Source organism: Branchiostoma belcheri, unplaced genomic scaffold, assembly GCF_001625305.1.
Source record: "Branchiostoma belcheri isolate BF01 breed outbred unplaced genomic scaffold, Haploidv18h27 scaffold48, whole genome shotgun sequence".
Classification (NCBI taxonomy): Eukaryota; Metazoa; Chordata; class Leptocardii; order Amphioxiformes; family Branchiostomatidae; genus Branchiostoma; species Branchiostoma belcheri.
This window is the reverse complement of record NW_017804109.1, coordinates 501,733-526,859: the sequence shown is the minus strand read 5'-3', so window position 1 is coordinate 526,859 and position 25,127 is coordinate 501,733. Positions and strand designations below refer to the sequence as shown.

General features: G+C 43.3%; 1 protein-coding gene across 1 annotated transcript in view; it reads right to left on the bottom strand.

The window, feature by feature from the left end:
- The window catches only part of LOC109479312 (fatty acyl-CoA hydrolase precursor, medium chain-like), a 63,941-nt gene that overhangs the window by 27,259 nt on the left and 11,555 nt on the right, over positions 1–25,127 (bottom strand). Inside the window, exon 3 of the mRNA XM_019781268.1 lies at positions 5,887–6,037. Within this exon, the coding sequence (XP_019636827.1) occupies positions 5,887–6,037 (151 nt within the window). The remainder of the gene's footprint in view (positions 1–5,886; positions 6,038–25,127) is intronic.

Below are 25,127 nucleotides of genomic sequence, written 5' to 3'. Positions count from 1 at the left end.
TATATATATATACATAGAATGTTACTCAGTATGATATACATGTAACATCATACTCTGATGTATATGCATTTAGCCCCATAGGCATGCACATGCAAATAAAGATTCAAGATTTAGTGATGTCAAACTAAACCATAACACTAACATTGGCCATAAAAACATCCAGGAAATCAATCCATGTCCTGCATGTTTGTGCTCGTGACTTGTCACGCGTAGCAGCGAGACCTGCCGTCAATCAGAGCGTGAGCGACACGCGGGAGTCAGAAGAAGAGGCACGTCGTGACGACCTGTGCGACACCCCGGTAAGATATACGGCAATATCGCCGCGCTGCTGACCCAGAATGTCACCGTGGAATGTTCACAATGTAATCACGTGTAGGTCCAACAATCCCCACCGGACGTCAGGAGATACAAGCGGGAAGAAGAACTCGGGTCGTCTGGGGTAACGGTAGTGTGTTCACCTCGATCGGAACCAAGAGGTCCCGGGTTCGAACCCTGCCATGCCACCGATCTTGTGCACTTGGGAAAGGCAATTTATACGAATTTCTCAACCTAACTCAAGTGGAAATGAGTATGTCTTTTGTCTGTGAGTTTGGTTTGTCTGCGTTGGTGGCGGCATAAAATAAGTTGGAAAAACTTGAGTTAGCCGTCGCCATGTATTTTGATAAATGTTGGGATAGAAAAAAAGGACGGGCGATGTAGGTCACCTAGGTGCCGCTTCACCGAACTAATTGAACTGTGTAAACTTTCCGTCCTCCGCTGACACCACTGTGCTGTACTGTATTATCATTCCCCGCACCTCTGCAGCCGTGTGAATGAATCTTTCATGACGACTTTTATTACGGGACGACCAGACCGGAAAATTTGTGAGCTTTACTTATCAGGCTGCAAGCCTCTTGGGCACGCAAGCTGGGGCGGGTGGAGAGTAGCAATGAGCATCTTCGATCGCACCAGCTCGGAAATCTTATTCTAGAAGAACTCTTCAATATCGACCATCAGCGTCTGGCTGTGAACCTTTCATTGTTCTGCTTAGGGTACCTGGGAAATGAGATCGGACTGAAATCACAGGACTTAAAGACTTGACATTTGAATTGCTCGGGTCAACAACAACGTATCAGGCCCATGATTATGTCTGACAGGAGCCAAAGTCTGTAAGTCAACGTTAAAGAAAGTTTGTGCTCTGAAGACAATATTAAAGTTTGAAGATCCAATTATTACCATGCATAGCAGCTTTGTGCGTGAGGAGATTGTAATCAAAGAATAGACTGTAAAACGTGATGCGAAATATAAGATATAGGAACGAATGGTGATAAAATTTTATAAAATTCATCTAATAGTCTAGGGCCTGAATTTTGGATAACCAGAAAGTTCTTTGTCGATCACATCAGATCGAAAATCTGACACAGTGCAAAGTTTAAAGGTCTGTTCACATCAGTCAGTAATAGACACATGGTATTTTTATATACATATTCAGTCAGTAATATATATATATATTCATCACACTCAAGACGTTCTGCCGCCATCGCTAAGTAGAATAACTGATACCGACTTCATCTTTTATCAGTCACTAATTGTATCTGCCATATGCTAATTTATGATGGAGACCGACTGTCGTGGTTATGCCTGGCCAATTATGCCCTGTTTTACTCCGTAGTTAGCAAGGTTCTATGTCAAAACGTCTTAAGCTAAACCAGTCTCTAATTTACCATCTAGGGTAAAAGCCATCTGTAACTGCTGATGGACGTTTATCTCTGCACACAACTGGCCTTGAAAGGCCTTTGTCGATGTCTGATGTGTTTGAAAAGAAGTAATCATAACATACTCGTTTTAAAGCTCTCGTACCGCTGAATAGTTTAGTGTAAATCTGAACTCTACTCCATCACGAGGGCGCCATGAGGAGCGCCGAAGGTCATACTCTTCAGAAACCGTCAGTCAGTCATAGTCATCCAACGTGAATGAGAAAAAATTCATACCTCCATAAACGTTCTGTTCAATTTGGCCCAGGAAATACGGTTTTGGAAATCCTTTTGGAAAGAGAACAGCTCTCTACGTGGTGGTATCGATCCAAAATGTCTGGCGGTTTCACCAGAAGATCTCTAGTTCACAAAGCAGAAGCAGTATCTGTACAACACACGCTGCTGGTTAGGGTCTTGAACGTTTGTAATTGGACCAACTTGAAAGCACTTATTCAAAAGCAAGGACAGAGCACGTAGATGTAGTAATTCCATGGAGCTTTAAGAACTTTTTCTAGACTTGTTAAGTTTACTTAGTTTTAGACTTGATGTCAACAGCCATGTCTCATCTGGTACATCTGGTACACCAGTACATCTGGTAGATAGAGCATTGTAGCAAAGCTGTCCCACTCAACTGCTCACCTGTCAAGCACTATCAGCTACTTGTGAATATTAGTGCGAATAAAGGAGAAAAAGATGGCTTCATCAGAAAGTCCATAAAGTCTGCTGGTGAAACGTCGTCTCTGTTCTACAGATTCTTTCATAGGACGTGATCAATCGTGTAGAAAGCAGCAGGTTTTTACGTTGTTTGACAGGCAGGCGTTCTGCACAGTGGGTAATTGTACTCAGGGGAACAGCAGGTTCATCTTTCTAAAAGAAGTACAATGTAGACAGCGGCCATCTATGGAAGTCTCTATTTTATCGAACTAAACCCGTGGTCCGTCGGTGAAGGTCAGACATCCAGGTAATAAGATACGCCAAAAACAGTTACTCAAGCAGCTGGACATGATTTTTGTTTCCTTTTGGACTTCAAAAAAATTGTCTTCACTTATTTGCACATCAATCAATAGTTCGTGCTTATAAACCTGCATTTCTCCTGTAGTTTCTTAGTGTCACTGACGAAAGGTAGTGGATGCTACCTGAAACGTCTGACCGTTTCCAAAACCATATCCAGTTGCTTGTCTTTTGGCTTGGTCATTTGGCTAACATATGATCTATGAATTATACATATACGTCCGTCTAAATCATATATAACGTAATTAGATCAGGAAATATATCTTGACTTCTCACGGAAGCGATGTGTCTTCATTAAACCCACATCGCCATCCGTCCTGAAAAACAGAATGTTAATTAAAGTAAGAACGTCGTCGAAATTGATTACAGAAACAAGAACGAAATAGAAGACACACGATGGAGTAATTTGTTCTCATACGTTCCTCCATTACACCCAGGTAACTGATGTTGTTTACAGATGGCTTATTTGTCGTGTATGAGCACGTATTCTGACAGCAATTGATGTTGTTTACAGATGTTCTTTCCGTGCCTAACCGCTGATTCTGACAGTAGTAAGTGCCGAATGTATCGCTCTGTGTAAACCAATCTTTGGTGATCAATGACGTAAGGGATCATACTAATACATTTATGCCTCCATAGTCAGTTCAGGTAGGCAAATAATGATTCTAGAATTTATTATGCACTTATCTATTCAGTTCATATCCTGAAAGGCAAACTAGCGATATATAAAATTTTGACAAGTCCCAGCTGCCTCCAGGTCACCTGATGAAGACACATACAGACCGTAAAAGGCTGTAAGTATTGATTAGCAATTTCGCTTGTTGAAGAGCCATTAGGAGGCCTATAATTGGCTCATTACAGGGCGAAACGACTCTATAACGTCTTATCATACAATCAGGAGATGGAGCTGATGCGCAGATTCATCGACCCAGCCCTGCCCCACCAACTGTTTCATAAATTCTTAAGAGAGGCTGCGATGTTGTGCAGATACCTCACAATACAATGAAGTTCACCTCTGACTAAGTCCAGTTTAACCTTGAAACTTGTAACAGTAGGGAACTTGACCCGTTGCTGACGTCACACTTCTGTTCAGGTCACTAGACACAAAAGTCAAAAGTTTGCCGGTAAGCGATTTCCTTTGTCCGCGGAAATAGCTTTTGAAACTCTTTCCTGATTCTTTATGACTCAACAGGTCATAAAAAGGCTTAAAAACGCTGGTACTGGTGTTTTAATATCCTCACTCACGTATTCTTTCTAGCATTAATTGCCATTAAAGAATTACCCTTACCTTTATATGGGCTAAAGGAAACAAAAATGGCAAAAATCCGTTCAACAAACGTCTGGTCTTGGGTCTCCTGGCCCGTTGAGCTCTTACATGGCCATTTGCTAGAATTTTATTTCCAGACGAAGACTAAGAGAATCTGGGTCATGTAAATACATGGCTATCCTGATGGAAGTGGATTACTGACATTACGGGGCTTTATGTACAATAGATCCACATGCTGATTACTGTTGGGGCTTGGGGGGCATCTTTTGTGCTCCATAGTATTTCATTCCAATGGCTATAAAATCTTAACGATCATTGCGATTCCAACACCTGCTTGAGCTGTGTGTACTCTTTTTCCACCATGTTGGACACACCAATACGCGTGGAAGTGTTTGCCTCTGCTAGCTACCAATCTGCACAGTCAAGAAACTTCACAAGAAGTGGCATGGGAAAATGTTATTTGACCTCAAACATTGACTTTCATTTCAGAACGTATGCACACTAACAAGCTGGTAAATGTCAATGGTTCAAATGAGATTTGATGCGAGGCAACTCATTTCATAAGTTCTCATTATTCTTGTCATAAAAACCTTGATGAGACAGGTAGGTTATGGCTGCGATGTTATCTTTTACAACCTAAGATCGTAACGACGCCAGGCAATCATGAGAAAATAGCGCACTACTAATGACATGGCAAAGCATGGCTGTACGGGCTAATATATAAAAAGTGGAAAAAACGCCCGTTATTTGCATAAAACAAAACGTCTTTCTATTGATGTTGTCTAGATCTATATATGCACATGTTGAGAATGAGAGAAACGGCCAAGTTTGGAAACCCCACAGGTGATAGTACAGGTTAATCCTGCTGGCAGCCGGTCGATTTGACCTGATGAATGCAGCCTAATTGGTCTGTTATACCAGACGGGGAGCGCCTGTGAACCCCGACCGACAGGGATGGAGAGACACGCCGAGTTGGAGCCACTGTGCTCCCGGGTGGGAGGGTTGGGAGTAAGACCGTAGCTACAGCGTCGATGCTATCTTTAGAAGTTGCAATCTTAGAGCAGGACTTTTTTTCTTATGTGTTATTAGACGGGTATGGGTGGAAAATAGAAAATTGTGAATTAAAGATATTTGTTATTCTAAAGAAAACATTGAAAAGATAAAAAAACTGTATAATTTCTGACCATTTTACGTATCTATCAAACTTTGTTTTTATTTCGTCTCCTAAAGAATACCCTGTTGTAATGTGAAGTCCTGTTGTGCTTTTTATCAAGCACTTAATTGGCAAACGTTACTTGGACAGTTAGTCGATATGTAAGTATATATCAAAACAGTGCCCCAATCGAAGTAACGACAACATGTCAAGGGGGACGGCAGAGACGAAGAGCGCGGATGAACAACACTATTCTTCACCGGATAGCCTTACCAACACGAGAAGCAGTCACCTGCCTAAATAAGTAACACGTATGTTTCTGTTGACTGTGTGCCATCGTTTGTAAGTTTCAGCGGCGCAATTTGTGATGTTCACGAAATCCTCACGCGCCAACACTGGCAACAGGCGATAAATCGTTAAGCTCTAAGACTTGTTCCATGGAGTCACCTGGAGCATACGAATTACCTTCCAACAACGGCGTGACAAACAGGTAGGACCCTACTCATCACAAATCTACGACCAGAGCGCTGTTAACCATTGTGCTCCCCAATGAAAGAAAACATTTTCGTATGAAGCACAGCTGCAGAATCCCCTTTTATCAACTCGAGAAGACCTTGTTTGGTATGTATTGCGGCTGTTATTGTATTGTAACTATTCTAAATATATTTTCAAGAAAGCTATTCTGCAGAATTAAAAGAAAAAAAAGCATAGGCAGACGTTACCTAAGACCCCGAGTCTGTAGTTGATGGTGACCACCACGATGTTCTGTGTTGCTGCCAGCAGACTCCCGTCGTAAGCCGAGCCCGTCCCGAACATGTAATCCCCGCCGTGAACAAACACCAGAACTGGGTACTTCTTGGGCTTCTTCGAATGCTGAAATAAACAACAGAAACATACGATACAATGAGCTTCTTACTTCCGAAAATAGTTTCATCACCTACATCGGCTACATATAGCGGCGAGAAGCAGAACTCCAGTCAGAAGCTCTGAGGAAGGTCAGCACTCTAGGTGAGATTATTGGTTGTGTAAATGAGAACTCCTGTATCCAATGGGCTTCTTCTTGTAGAGATAAAACCCACTCTTATTGGAACAGCCAATTAACGAAAGATCTGGTGGGGTCGTGTGGCGTAGCGGCAGAGTGCGCGACTCGGAACTTAGAGTCCCGGGTTCGAGTCCTGACATGCCACCGATCTTGTGCCCTTGGGAAAGGCACTTTACACGACTTTCCTCACTTCGCTCAGGTGTAAATGAGTATTGTCCTGTCATGTATTTGTCCCCTGTGTTGGTGGCGGCATTAATATAAGTTGAAGAAACTTGAGTGTGTCGTTACCACGTCTTGTGATTACATGTTGGAATTAAAATAAAAAAAAACGAAAGATAAAGTTTACCACCGGGTGAATGAAATTGTTATGAGGCTAGTAAATAACTTTGGACAGGCCAGTATATTTACAAATTTGGACAGGCCAGTATATTTACACAGTTTATCCCAATCCTTCAGCAACTGGGATCATTGCAACGATTCACATCCAGAGAGAACACTAACAAGCTATAACTGGCACTTAGCGAAACATTGTATAGCAAGTATGGTGCTTGTAAGGGCCACTGAATCCCGTGTGGGAGCGCGCCTGGACCCTTCACAGTTCATAGGGTAATGGGATCATCCTCATAATGTAGCCTGGCAGCAGGAGATGGTGAGTTTACGGGCAATTCAACATATTGATCACCGTAAACTCTGTAAAAAGCGTGGTATGAGTGGCTGATATATTGTACAAACATCCAAGATGGTTCCTCTGTTTAATCTCCAAGCAGATCATACGGTGGCAAGGCAGTATTCCATTGGCCAGAGGAGTGTCCATTAGCTACCGGTTACTCTGACCCACCCGACCAATGGGTACTGCCTTGCCACCGTATGATCTGCTTGGGGATTACCTCTGTGAAACTTAGGACGACCGAGGCTGTTTCAGGCAGCTTTTCAATTTATGTATGTTTCCTTTTTGGCAACTACAGCACATAGGATGTATACCATAAATACTATTGCCGATACCTCTCAGTACGAAAAACACTCAATTTTACACATACACAGTGTGCACCTTTCTGGCATATTACTAGTAAACAAAGAGTTGCGGTATCATATTGATGGCCACCTATGCCCGTGAACAACCGCCCATAATAAAGTCACCAATCGACTCGCCTGAACCCAAGATTAAAACATGCAGTGTACTGATGAACACCTCAGACGGTTTTATGACTTTGCCCACGGATGATGCACTGCTCCTGTAGCCTAACCCTATTGATCTTATTACCCAATTCTCTACACAATATTGGCTGCGGTGAGGTGGTCTCATGGCGTTGATGCTGACACTTGTATCCAGGCCGGGGCATCGCTGGACACATGATGACTTCACCACTTCAACAGAATCAGTTAGCTTCACCTGACTCTTTCGTGACTTTCTAGAGGTAATAAAAATTGATTTCTTATTATATCCATCACGGGTTTCGTCGATTAAAACCATTCATGTCATCTGATGTGTAGTTTGAGCTGATTTTATGTTCATGGAAACTCACGTTTTGCATCAGAAAAGTCTGATTAAGCAATTCGTCATTTTGCTCTTGATGTTAAGTCTATAGTAATGAATCAACAACGTGTTTGCCACTTCCCTAAGTGGTAAACTGGCTACAAGCCAGGGCAGCCTTTGGGTAAAACATTTCTTGGCAAATACAGTTGCAGACTTATTGTACAGCGGAAGAAAGGAGACAAAGCTTAGCTACAAAACATATCCAGAATGATCTAAGTAAAGTTGCCAGCCTGGGACCCAACTGCTAGCATGCTACATGTAGCCATAGGCAATGCTATGTACAGACATTTTGGCTCATCGAACTGTTAACGTAGATAGATGGAAGTCGTTGGTACCGTGAAATTAGCAGGGAAATCACATCATAGCTCTTCTATTAAGCGTTCCCTCCTGGGGTTAGGGAAGCGGACGTAAATAAGATTGATGACGCAAAGAAAGATACGTCTTGGGGGGCAAATATTCTTTTAATTTTGGAATCTCTTTGGTTAGAAGCTGAAATCAATCTCGCACGGTAGGGTAGCTTTTCACTGAGCATTGATAAAGACAATACTGAAAACTATCCCGAGGTATTTACGTAGTAGAGGTAACACATCAATTATTTCTTGCCTGCAAATGTACATTAGATACAAAAGGCACGGCACTCTAGAGAAACATTATATTGCACGTATTTCCAATATGTCTTGTCGAAAAAAAAATGGCAGAAGGAGTGATATTGGTAATGGGGATAGTGGTAGTTTTGGCACGAGCGTACGTCCTACACTACACTGGCAGCACTGGGAGCGTCATGGCTCGGCCTACTTTGTGGATGGGGTCACCACGCTAATTCTGTCGGTCATTCAAGCCCTGCCCTGACGCCCTAGTCATTACATGTTCCCTTACCGCGGTCTGACCCACGATCAAGATCATTTCCTCATGTAAAGATCTCTGACACCCCAAGCGAGCGTTCAATATCATTAATGTACACTTCTGAGGTCGACGACACTTTCGAAACGCTTGATGTTATCTGAGCTATTTCCCTGCTTTGTCGCACTTCGCCGCGTGCCGTATCGGCCAAGTGTCTACGATTGCAGAAATGGTCTTTAGGTAATTGCATTACGCCTATCTAGAAGAGTGTCTGCTGTGAGGGGCAAACCATCTATTGATTCCATGAGTCGGTGACATCAACAGAAGAAATTGGCCATGGCCAATCTATAGTTGGAATCCAAGTATTACAAAAGTGTGTTTGTGTGGTCTACATATAGCTCAAGAGCAACCATTCTTGATATACATTTTGCATTTAGATTACTGATTTAGGTCTTTGTCATGACATAAGTAATCACTGTAAATGTTGTCACCACGATCACATTTAGACGAAATGCTTTTGTCTAACTTCATTCCATTTCATTTATTGGGAATGCAACAGACAAGTGGTAGCCAGGCAGCAGCAACGCTGGTAGCGGCTACAGCATAATACAAATCTAACTAATACAAGTCTAACTAAGGTTGGTAGAAACTATGATGCATCGAAGTCTAGCAGCAAAGTTTTCACCTATCTGTATATATAGGGATTGTTTATAGGTACGAAGTTCGGGCTGTAAACAGGATCAACGATGAGCCGATTGCGAGCAGCACTTATGGTCACCGTCACGGCTAATTCAATCAGTTTTACTGGCAGCCTACAGGGGCAAGAAGTTAAACGAGTCATAAAACTAAGGCTCCAAATTGGCTTTTATTTTCGGTAATCAAACAATTCCATCTCAAGCGGACTCTGCCCCGGAAAATTGCAGTAGTGGCTCCTTCAGGACATGCATTATTTATCTAGTTCACACACGGCCTGTGCATGTGTCTGTTAACGTGAATAGGAAAGGCCTTGAGCTGTTCAGATATTAATGGGAGAATTTTGCTTTGGCGGTGCCTCGTCATCAATGTCAATGCCCTCTCAGATTGATTAATGCAGTTTCTTATTGATTTTTGTAAAAATCAGGACAACGCAGAATACCTACAACAATTCCTGACAAGAAAGATGAAACAGGAAGAGTGCCATGAAAACTTGGGAAATGTAAGCTAGAAATCGCACAATAAGCTGGGTAGGCAGGTATTGCTGTTGCTGACAACGAGATTGCCTTACTTAATATTCACTAAGAGCATTCGGCATGAGATTTTTCTACACATTTACAGTAAAGCATTAGCATCATCAAAAAAGTTATTAGAAGGTTGTGCTGTATGATCACTATCCAGAACTACGTGAATATAGATATACACAATATAGAAATACAAATATAACGCTACCGAGACGGGAGGCACCACAGACTTTCTGCAATCTTTCCAATGCTCATGGAGACACGTCATGGAAGAGGTGGATTGCTCATTCCTTGACAAAGACTGGAGTTGTACAGTCGAAAATTTGGTTAAGTCGAATGGGTAAGTCCCAAAGTTCTTGTGTTGGCAATTGCAGTACAAACTCGTTTCATAATAACGCTACTATAATATACAAATATAACGTTATAGGCTACTGAACAATATTTCCCGTTGGATCACCCGCCTCCCCTTCATCATATCAACGAAGCCGGAACACTAATGTTAACACCGTGCCCCTCCCCAAATCCTTTATTGGGTTTCCCGTTGAAGGTCGGTGTTAAACCGGCAATTTTCGTCTTACCGAAAAATTCCCATTAGATTGGATATTGATCCCTGTGGTTATAATCCTAGCCAGGGTCACCGACATGGACCCTTCCTACACTCAGAGAACGACGAGAACTGGCAGCCGTGAAGCTGCTCAAAGCCATGCTGAAAGTAGACCATCCCCCCATGATTTGGGGTGGAGGGATTGATGAGCACGGGGAGGACTCAGGGTTCCCATGGCAAGAACCTCCAGACTGCAGAATTAATTTCTGCATCGCACAATCAGACTCTATAACAGTCAAATGCAGAATATCAGAACAAGTCGCTGATATGGAGGTACGATAAAGCTCCATGTGAGGATCATCCTTCCGCAGCGGATCCTTCAGCTTCTTCCGGCCGGCAGCTTTCTGGTCGTGAGGAGGACTAAAAATAGACGGCGTACTGTTGATGGCGAAGCTGCTGCCTGCGCGTGACTATCATCCAGATGATTTCTCCCCACAATCTGATAAGTATATAGCTGAGTCTGATTTGATATTGCCACTAGTGAGATGCTGACGACGGCATAGCTCTAGGGCCAGTTGTAGGCAGCACTGGACTTCTTACCATATTATGGACGCTCCGTGTTACTTTTTAATTTCCCTCGCGACAACAATGATCCAACAGGCTGATAGCAACAAAGCAAAGTACGATGAAGTTCCCTCCAGCTTGGTTATATATGGCAACTTTCTGTCGATAAAATCTATGAGTAGATTCTACATCAGGTAGCAAAACTGTTGCGTTTATATCTTTCACCATGACGAGCAGACGTCTTGGTTCAATGCTGATGTCTTACCTATGCGAAAGGTTAATAACATTGGCACATCGTTAGCGTGCCCTGTAACCTTCGAAATCTGGATTGCCAATCACAGCTCAGTTGGTTGCTAGTATTATTTCTAACATTACATGTGGGGTCGTTTGGCGTAGTGGCAGAGTGCTCGACTCGGAATCAAGAGGTCCCGGGTTCGAGTCCTGACATGCCACCGATCTTGTGCCCTTAAGATCGGACTTTTCTCACTTCGCTCAGGTGAAAATGAGTATTTCATTGTCCATTGTTTTGATGGCGGCATTAATATATTATATTTAAAGTTAGAAAAAACATGAGTGTGCCGTCACCACGTCTTGTGATTAGATGCTGTAATATAAAAAAAAAATCAAAACATAACACTAAGCAGCTGATTGATGGCAGGCTCATGTGTGCGTCCCCAGTAGCTGAGATGATATCCTGGCCCTCACGACTCTACAATGCAGCAGACGATTCAGATAGCATCTCCGGCGTGCCAAGGCATATAAATTGTGGATCTTAATGATTACCGTTAGCCATGAATCATACGAGGGAGATTTATGATCCTGCCCTCCGGCCAAGAAGTCAATTGCTGTACCCTCGCGCGTCTGCATCTTTAATGCACGGCGGCATCGCGCTGTTGAAATGCACGGTGTTGAGCACGCCACTCCGTTTCCCCAAATGAAAAGGATTTCCCGCAGCATCACGCGTGCGCTTCCCGGTGGCCGATATCGTCTGTAATTGCATTTCCCCTGATAGCGGTATAACGGCACATCGCCTAACGAAGTTAGCGCTCGTTATTTATGCGGCGCCACGACTTTGAAGTAGGACGATCTTAAGGATCATCTTACTTCTGGTGGAGTGCCAAATGTCGCTACAGAGTTCGTCATGCAGATGGAAACATGTAATTTACTTACTCAATAGGAATTTGGATTTTCTATTTGGTCCGTTAACAGTTTAGGAATAGAACCTCCAAATTCCCAAATGATTTCTAATAGCAAGTGCAAATGCCTTACTTTTGTCTTTGCCACATAGTGAGTGCCTAATGTCAATAGGAGTTGGTCACGCAGATGGCAACATGCAATTTGGGAATTTGGATGTTGTATTTGGTCCGTGAACGGTTTAGGAGTAGGACCTCCAAATTCCCAAATGGGATGTATTGTGACTAAGGTCTTCATTTCTAATAGCAAGTGCAAATGCCTTTTGTACTTGCCACATAGTGAGTGACAGGTGCTTCAATGTTTGGCATAGCAGAATGTCACAAAATGTATGAGCGCTTGACTATAGTTCCCGCCCTGAGGGATGCTTATGTACTTCAAGTGCACGTAATTATTCGGAAGTACAATTCATTAGACGGGCTATCTGCATTTTAGTTCACGCAATGGCTTAAGCGGCCGGAGGTGGTACCAAAGCAACAAAATGTATTACTATTGGATAAAATACGATAGCTGGGAAAATCAAATATCTGCAAAACTGCATTTGTTGATCATAAAAGGCTACAAAGAGTCCGCAAATTCTATTCTATCTTGAGAAGACTTCTATAATCTATTTTTAAGACTGTAGTTAGTATTGTAGGCCTTTTAGAAAGAACGATCTATCGACAAAAGCACACGTTATAAAGTATGTAGCTAAACTGCGTTCCACACAATTTTCGTCTGCCTTTATCAGACGTAAATGACCCATCCCTCAGGACACGTGACCCGTGACACATGACGCCAGTAGTTGTACTTCGGGTGTTACACACAAATAAAAGATAATTGTCATTCCGGACGTGCGGAATGGAATTTCCGGGATCGAAGCAGTTCCAGGCGGGGCAAGAGTGGACAGTGATGAATCCGCAGGATCTGAGAACACGGGCCTGAAACGTGAACGCCGCCGTGTGGGATTCATCGAGGGATCAGAAAGACGCCCTGGCGTGAGAGTGGTAAGGTGTGAGCATCTTTCAATAATAAACGAACGACAAATACCTGATCATGAGCAACTGGGGTCGTGTGGCGCAACGGTAGAGTGTCCGACTCGGAACCAGGAGGTCGCGGGTTCGAACCCTGTCATGCCACCGATCTTGTGACCTTGGGAAAGGCACTGTACACGACTTTCCTCACTTAACTCAGGTAAAATGAGTATTGCCCTGCGTTGCCTCTGCGTGAGAGTGCACCATGGTCCTGATATGTTCGAATATAAAAAAAAAATGGACGAACGCCCAGTACCTGAGCACGTCATCATGATCGAACAACGGTGACTAGGGACGTGTGCGACACAGTATCGAAAGCAATTTGGGTATGCCAACGGCAAGCGGTACAACAAATGAGACTGAGATACAAACCATCAGAGCTTCATTAGTCTATATGATTGGTTGGTTAGCCAGGTTCAATGGGTATACCTACTCACCAATGTACGTGTATCAAAGCTATAGCACGTGTACACATTCTAATGGAAAATAGATAGGTCTGACGCATGCACTTATCAATACCTATGTTTATGAAATCACTCCTTAAGCTGACTTGTAAGCACGCCACCGTGTACGACAAGGATCTTTGATGAATGGCGGGGATTCGGTTTCGCAATTTGGACGCGGCAACATTCTTAACTCGGGAAAGCAACCCAATCAATGAACGTCGTTCCAGCTTCCTTGGAGATTAGGGGATATCACTCCGGCCTTGGGCGAGATGATTCCTTCCGCTTGGGTCAAGCGGGGCTTATTAAAGACTGGTGGGCGTTGGGACAACCCAGGATGTTCCCAAAGAACAGGTGTCGATAAGCAGAGCATTGCGTGGGTTTGCAGGTGGCCACATAGACGTGGCGTGGGCAGCAGCCAAAATCCATCCTTAGATTACTTCCTGGGCTGTCTGGACCGACACTAAGGCCACAGCAAGTATTTTTTATGGATGACATCAGCGCACGCATTAAATTTTGCCTGATTTTGAAAAAAATTAACAACTTTGTTTGCCCTTTGACAGTGGTCAACATATCGAAAATGAGCAAAGATACCTGTTGTCATGAGGAACGTGAATGACAGATAACTATGGAGAGAGGACAAAAGAAAGGTCTCTGATTTATTTTGTTTTCCACTTTAATGCTGTGTAATATGTGGTGCTGGTTGTGTGTATGTGATGTTTGTACTGAATCAAAAACATTTGTACAATGACTGAGCCAAAATTTGAAAATGTGGGAACCTTGTTTTATTCAGTCCGTCTTTTTTTCACCCGCTCGCATTAGATTTGGAGTCTGGAGACGATTTCAAGCTGTGGCCTAAGCCGGAAAAACGTGACATTCTAGGCGCAGTACCTCCTATAGGGTGTCGGCTCCACTTTCAGCTAAGCCCGGCCCGGACTTGGCTGATGGATAACACGGCAGTCCGTGTAAAACAGGTCAACTACGGGGTGCCTCGCTCTCCCCAATGGTGTCGTTCTCATATCGATTCCAAAGTTGGTCGGTAAGCCGCGGGCCGTCGGCTGCCTGGCAGCGTCCCAAACCACGACTTTTTCCCGAGCTGTTTATGGGGATGGTAAACCGAGAGAAATTGGGAGAAATTGTTCTCTGGCACTATAACCGTACATCAGCAGGCCCCGTCTGCCGGACAGGCATGAGTGGGGTCAGTGGCGGGTCCACCGTGCGTCGTGGTTACCTCTGGAAGACCTTCAATCAATGTACATTTAAATCCTGAACGCACTGAAATTGTTGGGGATACATCACAAGACCGAGCGGGCAGACTGAAGGCATTATTTATGTGACGCCCCCCGGCATTGCTGATCTAGGATCTATCTGCGGACGCATTTGCTGACCGACTTGATATTATAGATTGACTTGTAATCACCTTAGATAAATCAGTCTGATTACAGAGCAATATCAATTCGTTTAAATTCAAGTCTTTGATGTCAAAAATATTAAGTTATAGTAATAAAAGTAAATTTATGATAGCACAAGGCGCAAGATCAGTACCTTAATACTGCAACACTACATATTCTTTATTGACGCAACAAAAAAGTACTGTGACTTTGTTATGGTCTTCTGCAACTAAAGATCTAACAAAGCCAAATACATGTATGGATAACGTCATCCTATGTACAGAATATATGTCAGCGGTAACAATAAAGGTTTAACTAGACATGAAATGAAGGAAGAAGGAAGGTCTCCCGTGCTCTTCCCCGAGCGTAGGGTGGTGCCCATCTCCATTTCGTAGCCCTTGGGCGACACACAGCAGGGGGCTAGTCCGCTGGTAGTGCTGTGTGTTTGACCTTCCCACACTCTTTCTCATATGTGCTGAGTGCTAAGCAGAGAAAGAAGTGTGTACCATTTTTAAAGTCTTTGGTATGACCCGGCCGGGGTTAGAACTCACCGTGGGACCTCCCGGTTACAAAGCGAGCACTCTACCGATTGAGCTATTGCACCGGTTAAGACATGAAATACAACAAGAAATTCTGTAGGGCATGGAAGCAGATGGTTACAGCCAAAACCTGTCCATCAGTCGGATCGGTTCGTAATCACAGAAACTATTAGCCTGTCGAGGTGTTAACCCATATTACAGGGTAAATTTATGATAGCACAAACCACAAGATCAGCATTGCGATACCTTCCCAATACTGCAATATTACATGAACTAGAACAACAACTTCTCTAAGTTTATAGAAGCAGATGGCTACAGAAGCAACCTGTCGGATCGGTTCGTAATCAAAGAAACTATCAGCCTGTCGAGGTGTTAACCCATTTCTGTCTCTCCGCAGGAAGCTTCCGGCTTCCTGATGAGAGAATCGATGAGATCGATTCCGGTAAGTTGGGCGTAATAGTGTTTCTTGTGAACCCCCCAGGGCGTGGGTGACATGTTTTAAGTGAGAGACAGAAATGTGGAAGAAGTGTTTTTATGCAAAGGCTAAGAACCATCCTTGTACTGATTGCTGGACATGATATCATACCTGTAGAACCCTTTTTGTATATTAGGTTCATTTGTGTTTATCATGGTTGCACACTGAAACGTTTGATGTACATTATGTACATAGAATGACGGTTGCATTGGCACATATAGTCAAGCAAGAGGGGCAACAATTCATTGCCTGACGTCAACCATGTTTCTAACGGGATCCAAACTGAATGACCTTATACAAGCAGGTTAGGCATTTACGTGCTTTGTACATCATGTGACTCGAGACACATTATAATGAAACATTGCATGGTGACTGAGAGGGATACGTAACTCTGTGCGAGCTAATTCTACTATTACAGGACGATTTCAACACGGAATTGCGTGCACTTTTCGCGCAAACGTCTCCAATTGAAAGAAGCACCGGCCACCTCCTCTACCTCCCCATGCCAAATACGACTGGCCATCCGCCGGTTGCAATAATGCAGAACCTGATCATTATTCAATAGAGGAAAATCACACCGAGTCGATATATTGCTCTTTGTTATAGTGAAAAGCTTTTAATACCGACTGGGACGCTGCCCGGCCCGATCCCAGACATTAATTTGCCGGCATGACGAAAATGGGTAATACAATAATCTATCACAAATTACATTCAGTCGTGCCAATATCACTATACCTGCCCAGGGACATGGACTGTAGTGGGCTTAGTCTGGCTACAAATGGCATTGTCGCCCACAGACGAGATTGTCGCGCACGGCTTTATTACATCTAAGCTCCGCCATAGGGACATAATGATGCACAAGATATGTTTTATCCATCGGAATTGCAACAATGGAGGAATAAGATGAACAGGAAAAGCATATGAAAGAGCTATAATGCATAACTATTGTTATTTTATTGCACCAGCATCGCATGGCCAGTCTACCGCCAGCCGCATTTGTGCCTCTGCATTTGAGCGGCGGTCCCACATGAGACGCCACTGACGTCATCATCGACTGCCGATGGACATCTAAAAAGAACATGTGTTTTATTATTATCAAGCTTAAGACAGAGTAGAAAAATTCGAATTCTTTATGAAACTTGACAAACCATGTATCATTAGCTCAATATGTTCGTACATCTTTAACTGCGTCAAGAAGCGAGAAGTTGAACCTGTAAATAGTAGATCACATTAGTATGAATAGTATGTAAGTGTCATTGCTGTACTCTTTTCCCTGTTTATTCATGACTTGTACTTAACTTGTTAGAGCACAAACGTACAATAAAGGTCATTCATTCATTCATTCATTCATTCATTATTCATGTGACAAGCTCTGTCGCCCATATACAACAGATAGATAATTTATGGCCGCACATAGCATGTCATAGCCATGCATGCTTGGCAGCCAGCAAGATGTGCTTTGGAATCATCCTATTTCAATTTGTTACAACAGGTCAGTAAAACTTAATACTTCGTGCAAAAATCGATATACAAGATCATGTAGCTGTAAAACACATATCAAAGGAATGAAATACCTTTATTGTAACGCCAGTGTCCAGTTTATGACGTTCATTTCAGTTAGTTTATGAGGTGCGCGGCAGAAGTAACAGGTCTTCAGCCGGTTGTGTCCCCTATAAAAGTCTTCTCCCGTTCAGAGATGGTCGACTGCCAATCGCTATTCTCTCCACTTGCAACTCATCCTACATAACCCATTGTAACCCCGCGTGTTCATCCCAGTATTTTACAGTTATGGAGCAGGCAGAACCGGTCCATTATAGACAATGGCGTCGATGGGAAATGAATACTGAGAAGGGAAAGGCCGGCGGGTCAACAGGAGCAAAGAGGAACGAACACACGAGGAGCTTCACAGAAAATGCTAATCTATTCTAATAAGAATTATCCTCTCCAATGACAATGTGTGCTGACTCTTGATGGAAAGCACGTCTTATTTAGGTATGCCACATGGTAATTATAACTGTTAAGCACCAACATTACTTTAATGCAAAACCTACTTTTGTCTGTTGTTCATCATTAAAGGTTCTCTGGCCTTGCTTGTAGGCCGACCTGAAATTAGCAGTCGAGAAACTGGACTAATACTACATACACTAGATATGCAGTATTCTCTCAAAGGTTCTCTGGCCTTGCTTGCTTGAAGACTGTGCATTAAAAGACGTGTGTGGCGCACTCCACTAGATTTGCTGTGTGCTCTCGGGTACGTAGTTACGTCATCGTGATCACGATATCCTATCATATCACACGGGGAGTAGAGAATAATCCCGCCGGCATGACGTCATGACGTCATGTGTAATCAGCAGTGATACACGTGACGTCACGGCGACCCGGCGGTGATGGATAGCGTCAGCTGCAGATATGAGGGTTGATAAATGAGGCGGGCAGACAATCAGCGTGTATAATTGATAATAAGGGGGGGGGGGCGTGCACTCTATCAGATAGTCCTTCACGGGATTAGGGCTTAGTGTACTGTACTCAATGTCAGGTCAGGTGAGGACCGACCGCGACCGTGAAAAGTTCGAATCAATATGGCGGCTGCTCGTACAGGCAGGTGACCTACATATGGCGTTATGAAGTACATGTAACGGCACTGAAATGTCCTTGCGCCCGGGAAACAGATCTGAGAACAGTTTGTTTTCATCAGTTGTATCACAAACAATCACGTCGAATCACATTGTAGAGAAATGCTTTAAAGCTGCAATGTGTTACATTACATAAATAATGCAAAAGGTGTAAATTCTGTAGTCTTTTCTTTACAAAGTAAGTTGAAGCAACCCTACTCCATTGCAAATAAGTGCCAAAATATGACGCCTTACCGGTGTGTTTGAACTCGATGTTCAAACACAGTTGTCAGCCATGACTGTTTACACTTTGGTAGTTTTTGGCGGTGCCTGGTGTTGGCTGTTTTAGAGCCAACCATAAGAACTGTCAGAAATGTGACAAGATTACACATTCAAATATGTTGAATACTTAAATTACAATTATGAAGATTATTTCAATTTTTGATGCAAAAAGCCCATTTAAAAGTACACACTATATGGACATGATTAATATTGGGGTTGTTCCTCGACTACTAATTGTAAGAGGATCTGCTCAATAATTTCAAGCAGTGGTCTGACAAATGGCAGAGTTCTCTTCAATATTTAATGGCCTATAACGTCAACAAATGGCGCAGCCTGACGCGCCTCTCGTAGGTATTGAATTACTGCGCAATTTCTGTATCCACTGACTCGAAATGAAACAAATCCATGCATCGATATCCCAATATCCTAGCCATAACAGGTCGTCTTAAAACTATTCCCCTGAGGAACCAGGAAGTTGGAGTAGCTTCACTTTTGACCTAATTTGAAGTTTTGCCTCTGTAAGATCGTCTATCGATCCGCGTTACCGTTTCGAAGCGAAGAAAAGGAACTCTAGCATTTACGGAGCCACCTTTGCATCGTGACAAACCCTCCTTAGAATATATGACTTTTGTTACGCAACAATGTACAAGGTACAAAGTATGGCAGAAATGAGAGAACAAATCTAACAAATCAGTCTACGTAGTACAATACTAGGTGATATGGGATGAAAAGGCGCTTATACAATCATTAAAAGAATTTCTTACGTTTAGACATTCTTTAAAATACAGTCCTATATTCACAATGTATGGATTGTCAAAAGTCAACAAGTATCTGAATTTGCTAGATGAATTCATGGCGAGAAATTCTGGTATAGAAGTTGCATATAATGAATTACGTATATCAGAATATTTGGGACAAACAATCAAAAAGTGGTATTAACAACCCGTCTTAAAGCAAATCCCACGGGCTTGCAAACGTATCAGCAATTTCAGGTGTGACCTAGTTCTATACTTATCTACGTGTGATTCGTTTCTAATTTATTCAGCTATTCATTCTCAGACTATCGAGAGGCTGCAGCACCGACAGCCTGAGTGACTAAAGATGTTCAGATCATCGACGGGAGAGCACAAAAATACCGTCGAGAGCTCTTTCAAATTAATCTCAACGGATTCTCAATGGTTTCGCCTCTGACTCGTAAAGAGTATTGAGCAGATGATGAGCCTTCTTACTAATATATTACACCACCTGGAATTTAAAAACAACGAGCGAAGGCGACGAAAGAGTCTTTTTTGATACAGCAAATTTGAAAGCACGGGGATAGTAACTTATCGCGTGAAACGAAACATGCAAAATGTAGGAGACCTCGTACATAGTCTTGGGCAGAGGATTAACATTTTCACCAATATATATTACACCACCTGGAATTTCAAAACAACAAGCGAAGGAGATAATAAACGAGTCATCTTTAATACAGCAAATTGGCAAGCCTCTTTACTTCTTAAAGCGCGGAGGTAATAACTTATCGTGTGAAACGAAACATGCAAAATGTAGGAGACCTCGTACATAGTCTTGGGCAGATTACTAACCTTCTCACCAATATACCAAAGCGAAATGAATTTCAAAACAACAAGCGAAGGAGATAATGAACGAGTCATTTTAAATTGGAAAGCCTCTTTATTTCTTAAAGTACGGAGGTAATAACTCATCGTGTGAAATGAAACATGCAAAATTTAGGAGACCTCGGACACGGGTCGGGTGGCGCGCCGTATTGCCAATTACCTGGCTCGGTTGGGCGTTATTGGGAGGGTGGAGGGGGCGCTGAAATATGCATGGATCCTGTTCTACGTAATGAGGTGGGACAGTTCAGTCAGCCTGAAATACAACAAGAACAGGAGAGGAAAGGGCATACGTGGCGGTGGCGCTGAAAAATGAACGCATGCAGAGTAGAATGTCATCAATCATTATCCTTCAATGCGTTTGGATAAATACAATGTCGTGAAAAAGTCAACAGACACGGTCAATATGACAACTGGTGATGAAAATTGTTCCTCATACTGAAAAAAAATATCTACCTTAGCTTGTCGATGTGTTATAAATGCAGAAAAGTAATTGATTGTTTGTAGGACTAGTTATAGTTACAATTTTGTAATTGTAAGCATTGATAGTGCGACAAGTACAAAAGCCATGAAAACCCACTGCTTTGCTCAAAGAACCAGCCGTAGTTTACGACCTATGCAGACCTCTGTGGGACGTTGTTCAGCTAAAAAAAACGTCAAATCGATTCAAAACCTACGGCTGTGGTTAGGTGGCTACTTAAATTGACTCTACCATGTACTGTAACCTACTTGCATTTGTAGTCTGTCTGTACTCAGGACTCCAACAGGTTACATATGTACAGACTAGATGGGATGAAGTAAAAAGTTTCCGTCAGAGGAAACTGTCGGAGATTGTGGAAATGAATCCCCGAGTAGCGAACTGTGCTATATATGTGTTACCGGAGTGGTTTGATGAATAGATGACTGCTGTAACTTGTAATGGACCGATACATTATCGTGCGGTTTCCAGAGTAGAGTGGAAAGCAAAAAGGTTGAGGGTGGCAAGGATCATCTCGGTGTGACACGCCACTTTCATCACTCGTTCCTGTCCTAGACGGAGTTTGGCAACAATCCACCCTAGCACTGTCAGCCTCCGGAACTGAGGCATTCCGATACTACGAAACCATCCGGCCGGGCACTACTGGATTGTGTACCAAAATGTACAATCAGGAAATAAAGCCATGTACATTTCGGAAGAGCCGTTTAAAACCAACCGGAATCAAACCATCCCAGCACTACCGCTTACAATACCCCATACGGCATCCTGACCTAAGGCATTCCGGCACTGCAGACTGGATCCGGACCATCCGGCACCGAACAATCCCAAACCTACCGGCTAAGGTTTGGCACCAATACACCAAGACACTGAGTAAGGTAACGATTTTCCCCTTCAATCTTTGCTTGGAGAACTTTGGTACCTATCAAAACTTTCCAGTGCCAACAAGTGACCAGTGGTGTTAAACACATCACACGGACACATATTCTTTGTAAGAGGCGACGGGATCTAGAGCCGCATTTGGATGCAGGAGAAAAGCCTTTACTTGGAGAGTAGATTCACTTCAGGTCTTTGGTTTTCAGAACATCACACGGACACATCCTCTTTGTAAGAGGAAAGATGCAGAGGCGACGAGATCTATAGAAACATCTAAGGCCACTTTTGGATGCAGGAGAAAAGACTTCCCATTTCAGCCTTTTCTTGGAGAGTAACTTCACTCCAGGACTTTGGTACAGATTACAAGTTTTCAGACCCAAGAAGTGACCATTATTGTTCGGACACATCTTCTTTGTAAGAGGAAAGATGCAGAGGCGACGAGATCTGGAGAAACCCCTGATGAGATCTCTGAGCCACATTTGAATGCAGGAGAAAAGCCGGAGTACATTTATTCTCCAGACGCTGCAACATGTGGCGCCGGCAGATAACCCTGATGACTGGAACTGCGGATAAAGTGGGACAGGAGGGAAAGACGCGCGTGGGGAAATGAAGGAGGCTTCGGTCCTAATTCCCCTCGCAGGAAGTCATATCGTGTTACGAGTTTCACTATATTTTACCGTCGTCGTGTGGGCCCATTACTCTTGGCTAGTACATTTTGTACCTGCATGCATGCATGCCGATTTGAGTCCAAAGTACAGGATGCCTGGGGTACTAATATAGCATTGGTAAACCTACATAGCATTGGTGAAAGTAGTCCTTGCTACCATAACATTAAATGTTTGCCACATTTTTCTTCCGTGCCTGCGTACATACATACATTCATCCCGCATATTCCATGTCGATTTAAATCTAAAATACAGGATGCCTGAGGTAACGATATAGCAACTAAACTACTCCGGTTTACATGTAGCAACTCAATGAAAGTAGCGTTGCTACCATATAACATCAAAATGTTGCCACATTTCTCTCCGTGGATGAACGAAGAAAAATGACACAGGATACACCTTTTGCTATTTTTGTGCCGCAATGTGTGTGTGGGTGTGATGGGAGTCAGCCGTTCTATCACCATTCCGCACACCTAACTGCGCTCACGATTCCCTTACACGCAAACACTCACGCCCTCAATCACTCACTCACTCGAGCTCACTTCAAGCCCGCTTCTCCATGTATCCCAACCTTTCATCACAGAAGCACATACAAAGAAATTCTGCCGAACCTGAGTTACAGAGCGTCCAACATAATGTTTTGTGACACGACAGACGGAGATATCTTGGGTGTTTTCGTCACCAGTGTCACACTAAGCTATACGAATAGGGTCTTTCCGTTGGCAAATCCCCTCAGACAATAAGAAGTTCTGCAGAAACGATATAGGACATATCCGGCAGCTAGAGAGATGATGAGACCGATATTAGATCGGCTCCAGCGCCATTCTACGTCCGTATCGGCGATAAATATAAATACAGCCTGCACGCGCGAATGGCGACAGGTAATCCAGCGCTGACCCCACATAAATAGAGAGCTCCGCTTCCCCGTGATGAGTCTGTATCTATGTTAAAAGGAACACGCGCGATATAAAACAAAAGCACCGAGGCGGAACACCTGGGCTAGCTGCACAGGAGAAGCGTATTTCCGGAGCAGCCATTAGACTAACGGAATCATCAATCCGCGAAGAGCGAAATGCGAGCGGGCGATCCTCTAGCGGTAAGACCGTGTTTGATCACGGGTACAGACGAGCATTACCGTAATTTTCTTGCTACAAGGACACCGGATCTGTGCAGTGAGCCAATTCAATCTTTAAACGGAGCGGCGAACTCGTAAATAATTGCAGGATCCCCCTTTGTCTTTGACATTGTAGGTAAGCGGTAGGAACATGGTGTGGTGCACCGGTGGTGGGCGGAGGTGGGTGTGTGATGACGCACGTAACTGATGAAGAGCAAATATTTATCATTCAAGGAAGCTACGTTTGTCATGTAGTCATTTACTGTCAGCAGCAACAGTGCGTCACGGGAGATAACACCGTTAAATGTGCAAAGTCTGAGTGTAACAAGTCGCTCGGTGTTATATATCTAGCTGCCGCCGCGCCGGGTACCTGCGAAGCTGTTGTGTTACGCCGAAGGGCGGTTATACCGGCTATACAGATACAGAAGCTGGTGTGTTACGCCGAAGGGCGGTTATACCGGCTATACAGATACAGAAGCTGGTGTGTTACGCCGAAGGGCAGTTATACCGGCTATACAGATACAGAAGCTGGTATGTTACGACGAAGTTAAGGGCGGTTATACCGGCTATACTGATACAGATACAGAACACCACGGAAGTAAATACAAGGCAGCAGGTGCAAGTAAGTAGGAAGAGGGGGATTAGGTCAGCATCACGGAACCACCTGCGGCGAAAATCAGGTAAGCTGTATGCAAAGTTTTACCGACTTACTTAAGTTAGCATATTCAGCTTAATGCCGGCTTGATCTATGGCCCAGAAGCAGCTGCACGCTCCGACACACGCGTGTCTATTTATAGCCACAGGTCCATCTCTGTCCCTCACGCGAAGACGACGCGTCACTCACGAGTTGACTCATCCTTCATGTTTAGACAATGTAGGTCAATTAGAATCCAATGTCCTCCATTAATTGATTATTTTTGCGCTTGGTGTAGAATATGGAGCAGGAGTCGCGGTATCTGAGACCATTACTGCCATGTAAGATGATCCGTTTTGAAACGTTGCCGTTGTAAAATTTGATCTCGATTTAGTTTACTCCTAATTCGGGATCAAAGTACTACATGTAAGAGCTTAATAGAATGTCAGGGTTTGTTGCTTTTAAATCGGCTACATATTGCATGTATTCCGAGAAACCAAACGACCTCTACCAACGGTTGTTGAATCGGAGAACATTAATGCCATGTTAGAAGATAATCCGTTTTGAAACGTTGCCGTTGTAATTTTTGTTCTCGATGTAGTTTTCTCCTGATTTGGGATCAAAGAACTTCATCTAAGAGCTATACCACGATTTGTTACTTGTAAGTCTTCTACTTTAACTTAACATAACATATAGCATTCTTTCTGGGAAACCAAACGACCTCTACCTTCTAGCGACGGCGGCTGTTGAATTGCAGAACGTGCATTTGTAGCGGCGTTCGTGTGTAAAGTACACATTAGTCAAGATTGAACGAAGTAAACCCAGACTTCAATTAGCGGTGTCGCATCTTAAGGTCTGTCCGACAATTCATCTGGAAGGATGCAATTACACCAACA